This window comes from Lissotriton vulgaris, chromosome 2_1 (genome assembly GCF_964263255.1).
Source record: "Lissotriton vulgaris chromosome 2_1, aLisVul1.2, whole genome shotgun sequence".
NCBI lineage: Eukaryota > Metazoa > Chordata > Amphibia > Caudata > Salamandridae > Lissotriton > Lissotriton vulgaris.
Genome location: NC_141687.1, coordinates 462,272,484 through 462,284,836, shown reverse-complemented (window position 1 = coordinate 462,284,836; position 12,353 = coordinate 462,272,484). Strand labels below are relative to the sequence as shown.

General features: G+C 41.9%; 1 protein-coding gene across 4 annotated transcripts in view; it reads left to right on the top strand.

The window, feature by feature from the left end:
- The window catches only part of OSGEPL1 (O-sialoglycoprotein endopeptidase like 1), a 277,221-nt gene extending 265,398 nt beyond the window's left edge, over positions 1–11,823 (top strand). For all 4 annotated transcript variants that reach the window (XM_086955363.1, XM_086955362.1, XM_086955364.1 and 1 more), the window contains 3 exons: positions 849–979; positions 1,782–1,853; positions 11,394–11,823. In XM_086955363.1, coding sequence (XP_086811489.1) covers positions 849–979; positions 1,782–1,853; positions 11,394–11,472 — 282 coding nt within the window. In that variant the 3' untranslated portion in view covers positions 11,473–11,823. The remainder of the gene's footprint in view (positions 1–848; positions 980–1,781; positions 1,854–11,393) is intronic.
- Positions 11,824–12,353: the final 530 nt, after the last annotated feature.

Here is a 12,353-nt window from a genome sequence, read left to right as displayed (position 1 = left end):
TTTATTTTCATAGAGCACCTGCTGCTGTCAAGGTCCTGCACCTTAGCAGCACTGTAGGCACTGTCCAGTTACCCAGGTAAGTGGTATTCATGTTGTTGCCTTCAGAAGGAAGAGAATCCCAGCTGCCTGGGAGCATTCAAACCTGTGACGTGCACGCTGGTCACATATCTTACCAACAGAGGGATGACAGATGACGGAAGGAAGTGCATGCATAGTTCGCATTCTCAGGCAATGCGTTAGATTTGCTAACACTTGACTAATTCCATGTTCAGGAAAGGCACATAGGGCAGGCTTGAGATTGAGGAATGAGTCATAGAAAGTCCACCCCAATCATTTTCTATCAATTAAATATTTTAATATCTTTTGAAACATGTTTTCTAAAAGCCTTAATTTGACCTACAGATATAAATTTCAGTTATTTGACTAACTTCGACCCTAGCTATAGCTTTATGCGAGCCACTATGAAGTCTCAAATGTGTTATTTCTGTGTTATATGTTTGGAGTTGGTATATGACACCACTCAGCACCAGTTTCACAATACTACCGTTGTTGTTCATCTCTTTCCTTAATGTACTAGGGGATCCACTGAATGATGCTGTTTTTCTTGCTGAGACAATGCTAGCCACCACCACTGTGCTATGTGCGCTAGGACACTGCACTGGATAGTGGAGGAGGAATTTTCTTTACCTTCAAGGGAAAGCTGCAAGCATTGTTAGAAAGTTGGATCATTAGCTTTACTGCACTTAGTATGCCATTTAATCCTAAGAATTGTTAACACATTTAGATGACCTCTTAACAAGTGGAGTAAACAATCGGTTTCATTGCTGTTACATTGGACTGCCTTCCAGGTTGTGTCAGGAGGAGTTGCGAGTAATCAATATATCCGAAAGGTCTTGCAGATTTTATCCGAGGCAACAGGCCTTACTCTGTGCTGCCCTCCTCCCCGACTCTGCACCGACAATGGGATTATGATTGCCTGGTAAGATTTTGGATTTACTCAAGTTATGGTGGAGAGTGTTACTACATTGGATGCCTTAGGATGGGCCATTGTTTGTCCTTATTCAAATTATCCAATATGTTTTAATTGCCATTTCTTTTGCATTCTGTTTACTCTTTGGCCTAAATCCTGCTGCTATTCAAAATATAAACGTGTGCTTCTATTTTTGCATTGATTAAGTGAGCAGAAGATCATTTCCTGTGGTACCATAAAGAAAAGAACGCTCAGTGTAGGAGTTGAAATGCTAGCATCTCCAAATAGTAGTGCCTATTTTAGTGGGTGATCAGATGAAAGTCATTCCTCACCATTGATGACGTGTCGTAACCTAAGCCAAGCACTGGAAAAGCATGGTGGTGCCCTTCACGTGCTCTTTGCCTGTTTCATGTGTCTACCCCTCTGCACTTGGAATAGTATTACACAATATCAAAATGTTCCAACCTCACTAGTCTGCTGTGTATGCCTCAGATCATACTAAGCCACCTGAAGCAGCCGTGGCCCATAGTCATAATTGTCTCATATCCAGTGATCTGATTTCATGCCTTCCTTCCTTTCTTTATACTCTAATTATGACGTGGTCACTCTGATCGGAAGGAAAAAAGTTCACTAGCAATAGAGAGACAGGCTATCGTGATTAAGCTGTGTCCTACTTTCACAGTAAAAGGGTAAAGGAACACCAACATAGTCATGGATTGTAGGAAAAGAATTTATGAATTTCTGTAAACTGCCTCCCTTTCCTGGTCGATATCTGTAATTTTAATCTTTTGGTATTTATTCCTTCTTTCAGGAATGGGATTGAAAGGTTGCGTGCACAACTTGGTGTGTTGCACAGCACTGAGGGCATACGCTACGAGTCAAAGTAAGTACACATTATTTTTGACAAGTATATCTTGTCGCTGTGAATGTATGTGTTCTTTCTGCTTCCTTTAAAGATTGTTTTACTGCCTAAGAACATGCTTTCACAAAGGACACGGAGGTAAAAGAAATATCGAAGGAAGCTGGTAGATTTTGTGGACTACACATTGTGAATTATAAATCATCTGTAACACTTAGGGGTCTATTACAATGGCGGGCGAATCGCCACCGCCCTACTAGCGGTGGCGATCCGCCCGCCAAATCACCCCGCCGGACGGCCTTTTACCCCCGCCACATTAGCATGGCGGGGAGTACTGCGGCAGACGGAAAGACCGTACGCTGATTTTCGGCCAGTAGGCAATCGTCCCGATTGCCTACTGGGCGGAAAAGTCCCATATTATAATGTGGCATTTTCAATGCCTTTCCATGGCCGAGACTCCGCCATGGCAAGGCATGCAGAGTTTTCTTTGGGGGCCTGTTGCGGGCCCCCAAGGGGGTGGGTGGCAGCACTTGGGGGGTAACCACAAGGTTGCAGGCACCGCATGCCAATGCACAGCATGCTTATATTGCATTGTGGAGGGTGCTGCTTACCGTACTGCCCGCCACTATTTAATATATTCAGGATGCCACGGTGGCATCCTAAATGGCTGTGCAGGGCTGCCGCACCACTGGCTGCCGATCCCAGCACCACCATCCTAATAGACCCCTTGGTGTGGCTTTTACCTCTGCAACCGTCAGTGTACTTTAAATTAAACAAGGTTAGGTAACAAAGAGCTTCTTTACAATAAACCAGTATGGAAGGAAGGGCAGGTGAGGGTGAATCGTGGGACACAAAAAGAGAAAACAGAGAATAGATCGAAAGAATGCTGAAAAATGAGAGGTTGAAAAGTTTCAGCGCTCCGTCCGTCATCTTGGTGTGTTTGCTATGTTCGCTCTAAGTGGCCAAGGGTATTCCCAGACGTGGTTCCCGTGATCACTATGGCATTGGATTCAAGTTAGCCTGGCTAATGAGGGTGATACCCTGAAACCACTCCCAGTATGCTTGTTTACGGTCCAGCAAGGACCTGGCCTGGCAGTTTGGGCTGAACTGTTTGCATAGGGAGCAAGGTCAAGATTGATTTGCATATGACTGGGTTTAAACTGGAATGGCATGGGTAGCTAAAAAATTATGGATTAACGTCCAGATCTCTGTACTGGGGTGAATGTTTGACATTCTTCAGCATTGTGTACATCAACTGTTCTTTTTATTTTGTAGAGAGCACACATGCTTGATTATTTTCAGCTGGAGAAGTTTGCTCCTTGGGGAATTTTTTTCATGTAAGGAAATAAAGTAAAAGAACTAACAATTAGGATGCTTAGAGTTTTAACAGGAAAAAGAAAAAGGCGATCAGCAAAGAGCCATTATCTTGTTGATGAGGTCAGGATCCTTTTGTGTAATATAACTAAATTGTCCCATGATATTGTCTTCTTACAGTGTTCCACAAGTTGTATCCATGTTGCCATCCTCATCATTCTCACACTGATTTTCCATTCACAATTATACTTCTTTTTCTGAACTCCAATTATGCTGATGTTCCCAGTCGCGTAAAGTATCTTAGACCAGGTGAAGTAGATTTTAAGGCCTGGCATCCCTTTACAGGTTCTGATTTTCTACTATCTCATTTAAGGCCTCTTAGTTTTCTTTCATTATCACGATAATATGACCTGTGTACAGTGCATGTTTATGCTCCCTTGTTGCTATTGCAAATCCCTCAATATTTTTATTTTAGTATTTGTTTTGCAGTATCTCCATTGTTATGTAATAATGGGCAGAGAAAGTTGGCAACATTGCATAGTGCAGCTTGTGGTCTAGAGGATGAAGACAGCTGATTCATCTTATTTTTGCTTTTGTGGGAGACATATAGTTGTAAAATTTGAATTTTTGTGAATGCATAATTCTCAGTAACTATTTTACTGAAATTCCTACTAAACTGATTAAATGTCTTCTCGAGATTTTCGGCATTCAAACTCTCCTGATATTAGGAAAAGCCTACCAAATGTCAGCAATCCTATCTAGAGTAGATTGATTGTTTTTTGGTAATTTGTTGGGGAAAATGAATTGTATAATTCTTATGTATATTTTTTGTGTTTGGATTGAGAACTATTGGATTATATCACATGTTCCAAATTTGCTTGCAAAACCACATCATGGGTACTGTATACATTTTGAATAGCTTCACAAACATATCTGATCAGGAGTTTTGTAAATGGCAAATGTCATAACTTTTTCTGTGACCTATTAAGCTAAAATGTGTTTCGTGTGCCTTCCTCATAACAGAGCAAAGACTTTTGGGGTAGATGTACTAACATTAGGGTTACCGTTGTCCTAATTGCGATTAGGAAATCTGTATTTCTACTGTATGAAACAATTTTGAGTTTATTAGCCATTTCTACTGGGTCACAAATAGACCTACCTCATGCATATTAATAAGGTAGTTTGCGATTTGCAACCCATTAGGAATTGCAGCCATCACAGAGATGGTGGCCTGTTGAGGTCAGCACACCACCATATCTCTTATTGCTTTTTGATAAAGCAATCATTTTTATGAAATGTATCTTTTTTTTTTAAATGCATCCCATTTTCCTTAAAGGAAAATGGAAATCATTTAAAAAGAAACAATGAAACTTTGCAGTTTCATTTTTTAAGAGTAGGCAGTGGTACATTCACAAAGGGGAGGGAGTCTCCAACGGACCTCTTCCCCTTTGCAAAAGGGTTACCACCAGTTTTAAACTGGAGTTAAAGTATTACTGTTTTGAGACTGGAATTCAGTCTCAAACCAGTAATACATGCCATACCGACTCAGTATTTGGAAGGGACACTTCTTCCAAATACCAAATCGCAAATGTGAAATGGGATTCTGTAAGAAGTTACTGAATCGCATTTTGTACATTTAAAAAGCATTTTTTTAGTTGCAACCGGAAAAATGCTTTGTACATCTGGCTGTAGGTACCTAATTTTCTGAGATATTCCTTCTACTTATTTTTCAACCTCTTCGGCTGAGTATTTTTGTGTAAAAGTTCAGGTTATTTATTTTTGTGTGATTTGACCAAATCATCATGATGCAGTTTCAGTTAAGTATCTTTGTGTTCTTACTTCTGTTACAATTTACTTGTTGTTTATTTAGTTAAGCTTTCTCTGCTTAATTTATCAGAAGAGTCTGTAATTCATCCTGCACAGATATAAATCTTTTAGAGACTAATCTCTTTGTTTTACCAATACGAAGCATTTTTCCATCAAGTGTTAGATGCTGTTTTGCAGGAGATGCTTTAAGGTGCGAAGTTACTAAACAGTTCTTCTTTTGATTACCATATTACCCTTCTTCCTTGTGTAGTCCCAAGCTAATAGATTAATTGCTTGGAGAACGTTCCGATTGATAGCCAGCTTTAGTGTTTCGTCCAATCCCAAATTACTTTTAAAAAAGCCAGTTGGAATCTGCATAAGTGGTTACCCCTCTGTCTTAGTTGGTGCGTTTGTTTCTGTAAAGAATCTAGAGCTCAAACTTTGGAGCCTGACCAAAAACAACAAGGCCTTCTCCAGTAAATATACATGTTGTGTGTGAACAATGTTACCAAAGACAGCAATAGACTTAACAAATACATGTTAACATTGAAAAACAATTTAGTTAAAAAGAACTACAAAATACAGATTAATAATTCCTTTTTTAGATGTTTAGAGGCTGAGTTTGTAATGCATAAAAAAATACTAGAAACATCAATATGAAATAATGGGAAACTAAAAAGTGAATGTTATTCCATTTGTACAGTTCTAGGAACCCTTGTGGCTTGCAATGACGATGCAAGATGTAGCAGTTCATCCCCATCAAGACTTTTGCCTCCTATTTAATCTTTGCTCTGGGCGTTATAATGTGCATGGGGGGAGGCAGAAAGCTGAAAGTGAGATGGGCTCAACAGGATCACATGTGCTGTTTCTTCTGTCCTACTTATGCTTAGAACCACACTGCAAAAAGCTCCAAGGAGGGGCAATCCTTGAAATCATAGTCGCTGAGGTTGCATTGTCATCCATCACACTTTGGAGATCTCTCTCCTCCTTTCAGAATTTCGCTTATGATTTATCAACTGTCCTGAAGATCAGAACCTGTCAGTGGGGCAAACCTAAAAGCTGGTGCAGGGAATCGCTCTGCCGGCTTGGTGAGGCCATGCTTTATCTTTATTTCCTCTGGGGAAAAAAGCCACAAGCCTGACAAGGTTGCATATTTGTCAGAGGGTTTGTCCTGGTCCTCCAGGGATTAGGACATTCAAAACTTCAAAGTTTCAGAAGTTGATGGAAAAGTTTGACAATTTCAGTTTTTGTATTTCAAATGTCCCACAATCTTCAGAGATTTCTTCTTGGACATCAGCGACTTGAGAAGTCAAATATAGATTGTTCCCCTACTTTCAGTCAGAGCCATAACCAAAAGTCTTTTAAAAAAAGGCCATCTATCTAGATAACAAAATCGGTGGAACCAGACAAATTAAGGGATTTTCCAAAATGGGCTTATTGTGCTTACAAGTCTACCACCTCAGCTCTGCTCTTGTCTGTTTGACCTTCTACTTCTCTCCATAGCCATTTCATAAGCTGCAACTAGTTCTAGCTTTTTGGGATGGGGAGCACCTATGTCATCCAAGCTATCTCAGCATTGTATGACAGTCATTATTACATAAAAAACATCTAATAAACACTTTGAAAAATATTTTATGAAAATATGTATTATAAATTGAAGATCAAATAACTCAATAATTGAGTTTTATTTTAAGCATTCAGCGATCATGGATTGGAAATTGTCTATGCAGATGAAGGAAAACACATTAGCCCATAATAGCCAGATGTCATCTGGTATTATAGCAATTTATACCTTCCTGCTACTGTAGGTGAAAATTCTATCAGAGGTGCTATTTTATTTTCTGTTGCAGGCAAATATATATTAAGATGTTAATATTGTCAAATGATAGAACAAAAAAAGACATATTTTGGGCAAACAATACTTGATGTACAAGTGCAAGTGACTGGGAATCACTATTAAACGTTTATGGAAATTGGCCAGTCTCTTTAGCCCCTTCAAAGATGAACACCATCAACTCCTCACAGGATGTCTTTTGTGTAAAAATCTACAAGCTTATTTTTAACTACAAAAAGCTGAAATGTTTGTTGCCTAATAGTTTGCTAGGCTGTCAGAGTGCATTAGGGGCTGCTTCTTAAGAAGCTGAGCGCCTTAGCACTATAAGCGGGACAAGCTATTTACTTGTCTATAAAAATTTTTTTACTTAGATCAGGATACTTCATGTTATGAAAATAAATTAAGCCCTCTGGAGTTGAGGAAGAGATTCATAATTTGTCAAACCTTTCATGGCCACTTCATGGCTTTAAGCATTTAGGGGCCTATTACGATGGCGGGCGGATCCGCCGCCATCTGTAACCTGATTTAACCCCCACCATATTAGTATGGCGGGGGGGGTACCGCGTTGGACAGAAAGACTGTCCGCCACTTTTCCACCGGCAGGCAATCGTTACTATTGCATCCCATGCGGATCTGGGGCACAATATCATCCATAATTTGATGTGAAATTTTAGAGGCCTTTCCAAAGCGGCGATGGCGCCATGGAAACGCTGGCGGAAATTGCTTTGGAGGCCTGTTCCGGACCCCTGGGGGGTTGGGAGCGGTGGGGGGCTGCAGTAAGGAGGTACCATTGCCATACACAAGGTGACCTGCACCGCGGGTTGCCTGTCACGTTGTGCATGGCAAACCATGCACTTTTAACATTGCGGACAGAGCTGCGCCCAGCAGCACCGTCCGCAATGTTAAAGGCTAGAATGCGCCCGCCAGTGTGGCAGGCGCATCCTACTTAGCCTTGTGGACCGCCGCACCTCTGGCGGTCTGTCCCATTTTACGTTACAGTGGGGGGAGGACAAAGTCAGCCCGCCATCCTAATGAGGCCCTTAATATATAAAGCCATATTTACCCGTCCTGATGGAACTCCATTGGCTCCCTTTTGTTTGGCCCACCCCATTGGCAAAACTAGCCATCACAACTGCATCCCCTCTTATCTTACACACAAACCTCTCTGGTGGTTTATCCACATGCCTGCAGCTAGAACACCATCAGACTGGAGACTAAAATGTGTAAAAAATAAAAAAATAAGAAAAAGCAAGGTAGCAGGCCTTTTCCAGGAACTGGAACAACATTGTCTTATCCATCAGGACCTGCTCAACACAACTCCAATTTAGGAAAAAGTTGAAGATGCACCTTTATAAAAAGCACTATATCATGATTCAGCAGCTATACACGTCCTCTTCCATAACCCAGCTATCTTTTCAATCACATATTAACTCCATGCTGGGCTTTGATCCTGTACACCTTTTGGCTAGGTGTGCTCTATGTAACTATCACATACATAAATACATACAGGCAATCTACACACTTCGATGGCAGTGAGGACTAAAGTTCCTAACACGTTGTACGTCTGTGCCATACCTGAAATTCTTCCGGTACTTGCCCTTTTGTCAACATACTCGCCATCACTCTCTCAAACTGAAGACTGGTGCTACTCAGGGTCACCCTTTTGATGAGCTCAGAAAGTGAATGTCCTCTGTTGGCCTCCCCACTCCATATTCTCCAGACAGTAGCTCTGGCCAGTAACCACTGATTATAGTTAGTGGTATCCATCAGAGTTGCCAAACAGCCTTCCCATGTAAATTGAAGTCCAGAGGCATAGGGGTCCATTAGAATGGCAGGCGGACTTAAGTCCGCCTGCCACCCTAGCGGAGCAGGGACCGGCCACCAGTGGAGTGGCGTTCCTGCACCATCAATTAGGATGCAACCGCCACCCTGGCTTCTCATCCCGCATAGTCAACATTGTGGCTGGCGGTGCTGTGAGCAGCACCCACCACAATGTAGAAAATGCATGGTGTGCATTGGCATGCACAGTATGAAAGGCACAGTGAGGTGCCTGCCACCTTGTGTATGGCTATGTCCAAGTGCATACCTCAGCATCCCCCACGAGCTCACATGGGGCCCCCAAAGCGATTCCCACATGCCTTTCCATGGCGTAGTCTCCGCCATGGAAAGGCATAACACCGCCCACATCATACTATGGCAGGCACCGGCACTCCGCTGCCTGCCATTTCCGCCCGGTAAGCAATCGTGATGATTGCCTACCGGTGGAAAAGCGGCGGTGGATGGACTAACACAGTATAAGGTCTAGTAAAGGTCTCAATAAATTAGGAGGCTGGCAGCGAGCAGTCAGGCCTAACCTAGGAGACAGAAGTGTAAAGCATCTAAAAACACCACTAAATCAAATAGGAAAGACACCAAACACAATCAAATTCCCACACCAATTAATGAAAATAGATTATATTTTTATGAATATACAACAGACGACAAAAATCTGATGTAGGGTACCAGAGATATGATTTTTTTTAAAGAATTTACTCTTGTGCTTAAAAGCCTATAGCGTCACTTTGGGACATCTGGTCACGCTTGACTGGGACAAAGTTAAAGTTTGAGGCTAATCGCGATGGAACCCCGATCAGATACACTGAGCGGCAGGCCTCAGTCAAAATGTTAATATCACACTTAGTTACTTGTGTGGAGAATTTTCACTCAACATCGATCTGAACTCCGGCTTGACTTTCGCTATCTTTCTGAGGTATTCCCTCATTTGCATGGGGACATTACCCGATGCAAATGAGGGAATCCCTTTGCCTCTGCATCCTGGCCCTATTACAAATGCGGGCGCAGAGGTAAAAAAGCTATCCGGAGGCACACTGAGAGTGCACTCCCTGAGACCAGGCCTATGGAGGGCGGAAAGGGGGTCCCATGGACCACCCCACACATCCCCTTGTAGGTGGGTGCAGTCACTGACTGCACCTGCCTGCAAGGGGATCTCTAATCCCCTTTAAAAGTGCAAGCGGGTGCCACCTGCACTGTAAAAACACAGAGCAGCTGCAAAGCATCCGCAATGTTTTTCATTTAAATGCCCTGCACTGGGGGCAGCGCTAATTTCCAGCTGCCTTGGGGGCAGCGTATTCTATGTAATAGGGCATTCTATCCCTGTTTGCGCCTGGCGCACCTGTTTAAAAATTAGTCCGGGCGCAAACAGGGAATGTGCACCCTATACATCATAGGGCCCCAGATAGTATTTTTTTTTATTTCTATTCCACAGAGTGACTTTGATTTTTGGTCCTGAAGAAGGCCCCTAAACCTGTGAATTAGGTCAAAGATAGGGCAGAAATATGATGACCGTGCAGGGGAGATACCACCTCTGACTTCCCTTCACTGCTTTTACTTCTATCCCTTGGAGACACCAGAATAAAATTGAAAGTTTGCCTACTAGGTGACTGTTTGAAGTCACCTTACACACACTAAATTAGCACTCTGTTTCTCTCACCCATACCTAGTTTTCATGTAGGCTGAAAACACCTCAAGAGCTTCTCTCCTTTGAGGAGTTATAGTCCACACCTGGTACCTTTGGTTTTGATGTGAGAAGGGGGCCCTATGATGAAGCATGCAACAGTCAAGTGAGTGAGGGTTCTTGTCTTAAATACATATTTTTTTCACATACATAAACACATTCTGTCTTTCTTCTTTTTTACCAGGAGTACTTTTTTGTGGTTACTAATAGTTAGGGAGTGGTACACTATAGGTTGGGTTATGAGCTCCCACTAGACCTCCTTTTATATTTTGTTGGTAGCTAGTTCCAGAGACCCCTTACTAGTGGTTCATTAACTTGTTTCATTTTTGTTTGTGATGCAAACTATACCCTTTGATATCAATATTGTGAACCTTCATTTATCTACAGTGTCCCTGTAAAGCATGTGAATGGAGGCTGAAGTTAGCCCATTGTTCTTCCTAGACTCTGGCTAAACTGCTTTTCAACCAAGCCAGGGAGCTCCAGGAGCAGAGCAGTATTCCTCCCCCCGTTTTTCTGAAACTCTTGACACTGTGAGCTACGAGAAGAAGGAGAGGGGAGACTCCTGTGTGCTATGCTACACAGGCTTTCCCTTCCATTTTCCGCTTCCCAATCCATATAGTTTGGAGAGGCAGGCGAGTGAGAGAGGCAGAGTCTGCATATTAGGACATTGTGATGTTGAGAGCATAGGGCCTATGCCAGTTTATATAGGCCACTATTGCCCCATTGATTTCAAAGGAGCTCTCAATATTCCAATGTGCTAATTCTGTTTAATGTATTAGAATAATACCAACATCAGCAAGACATTCTGGAACGTGGCATACGCAGGTCTCTAGTTAACTAATGGTGGTGGAAAAAAGGGGTTTTATATGTTTTGGAAATGTGTGTTGGATCCAAGGAGTATCACAAACAGGTCTATGGTCTTGATAGTACTATAGCTTTGTCAGAATATTCCATGAGAACAGTTGTCTTAAGAGTGTAAAAGTGCTACCCACAACAGCACAATGGAATATAGATTGTTTACTGTTTTTTTATGAGCCAAGCATTGACTTCCCCACTGAACATGTAATTTTTAATTCAATGTATTTGTGTGATCTAGAGCTCCTCTAGGAACTGACATATCAGAGCAAGTTAGAAAAGCAGCTATCCAGGTGCCACGTCTGAAACTGAAGATCTGATATGCCACATTGCTGGGTGAATGCAACATGGAAGGAGGCAGTCCATTGCAGTTGGTTTGTACAGATATTGGAGATGATAACTGCAGCTCCACTCATCTTCACTTTTACTGTTCCTTCAAATGAAAATTGGCTACACAATTCCTGACACCAGGCCTGCCTCTCACCTTTGTATCACACAGCAAGAACATGCCTAATGCTCTAAAGCGACAGCAAGTCACTAGAGGAGTGTCTTGCCCGAGTGCACACAGTACTTACCGACAGTCTTGGTGCACTGCTCCATTTTTCAGAAGCTTGTTAAAGGTATTTCTGTGTTTCGTTAAATACTGTGTTTCATTAAATATGTACTCTTAACTTGAAAATGCTTATTCTCCTGGTTCTATTTTGTCAACAATGACCCCACACCATAATCTGTATCTCTGTTGCATCCTACCAATTGCAAGTTTAAAATTTCTGGATAAAGCTGTCTGAAGGTATGTGGACACCAAGCACGTGTTTTGTTCAACTCCTCAAAAAAGCACTCTCTAATTCTGGGATAAATGTTGTATTTGCTGGTCACATCCCCAATCAAGAGGTCCTAAAGGAAGTTGTTTAGCCTATGCATAGTAAGGAGCCTGGGGCCTGATATATGTTTTTTCTGCTTACATGCTAGCACTAGAGACATCCCATAAGTTCTCTCATTCAGCTCCAATTGTGAAAAGTTGGTTGGTTGGATTAAGTGTTATCAAAGCATAATCTACATCTATTAAATATGCAGATTTTACATGGATTTAGTTTTAACACAACTGTACTGTAGAAGTTATCAACTTATTATGTTTTTGTTGCACGAACTAGACCCCTGGAGCACTTTAATAATTGCAGGAATACATAAAAACCAATCTAAC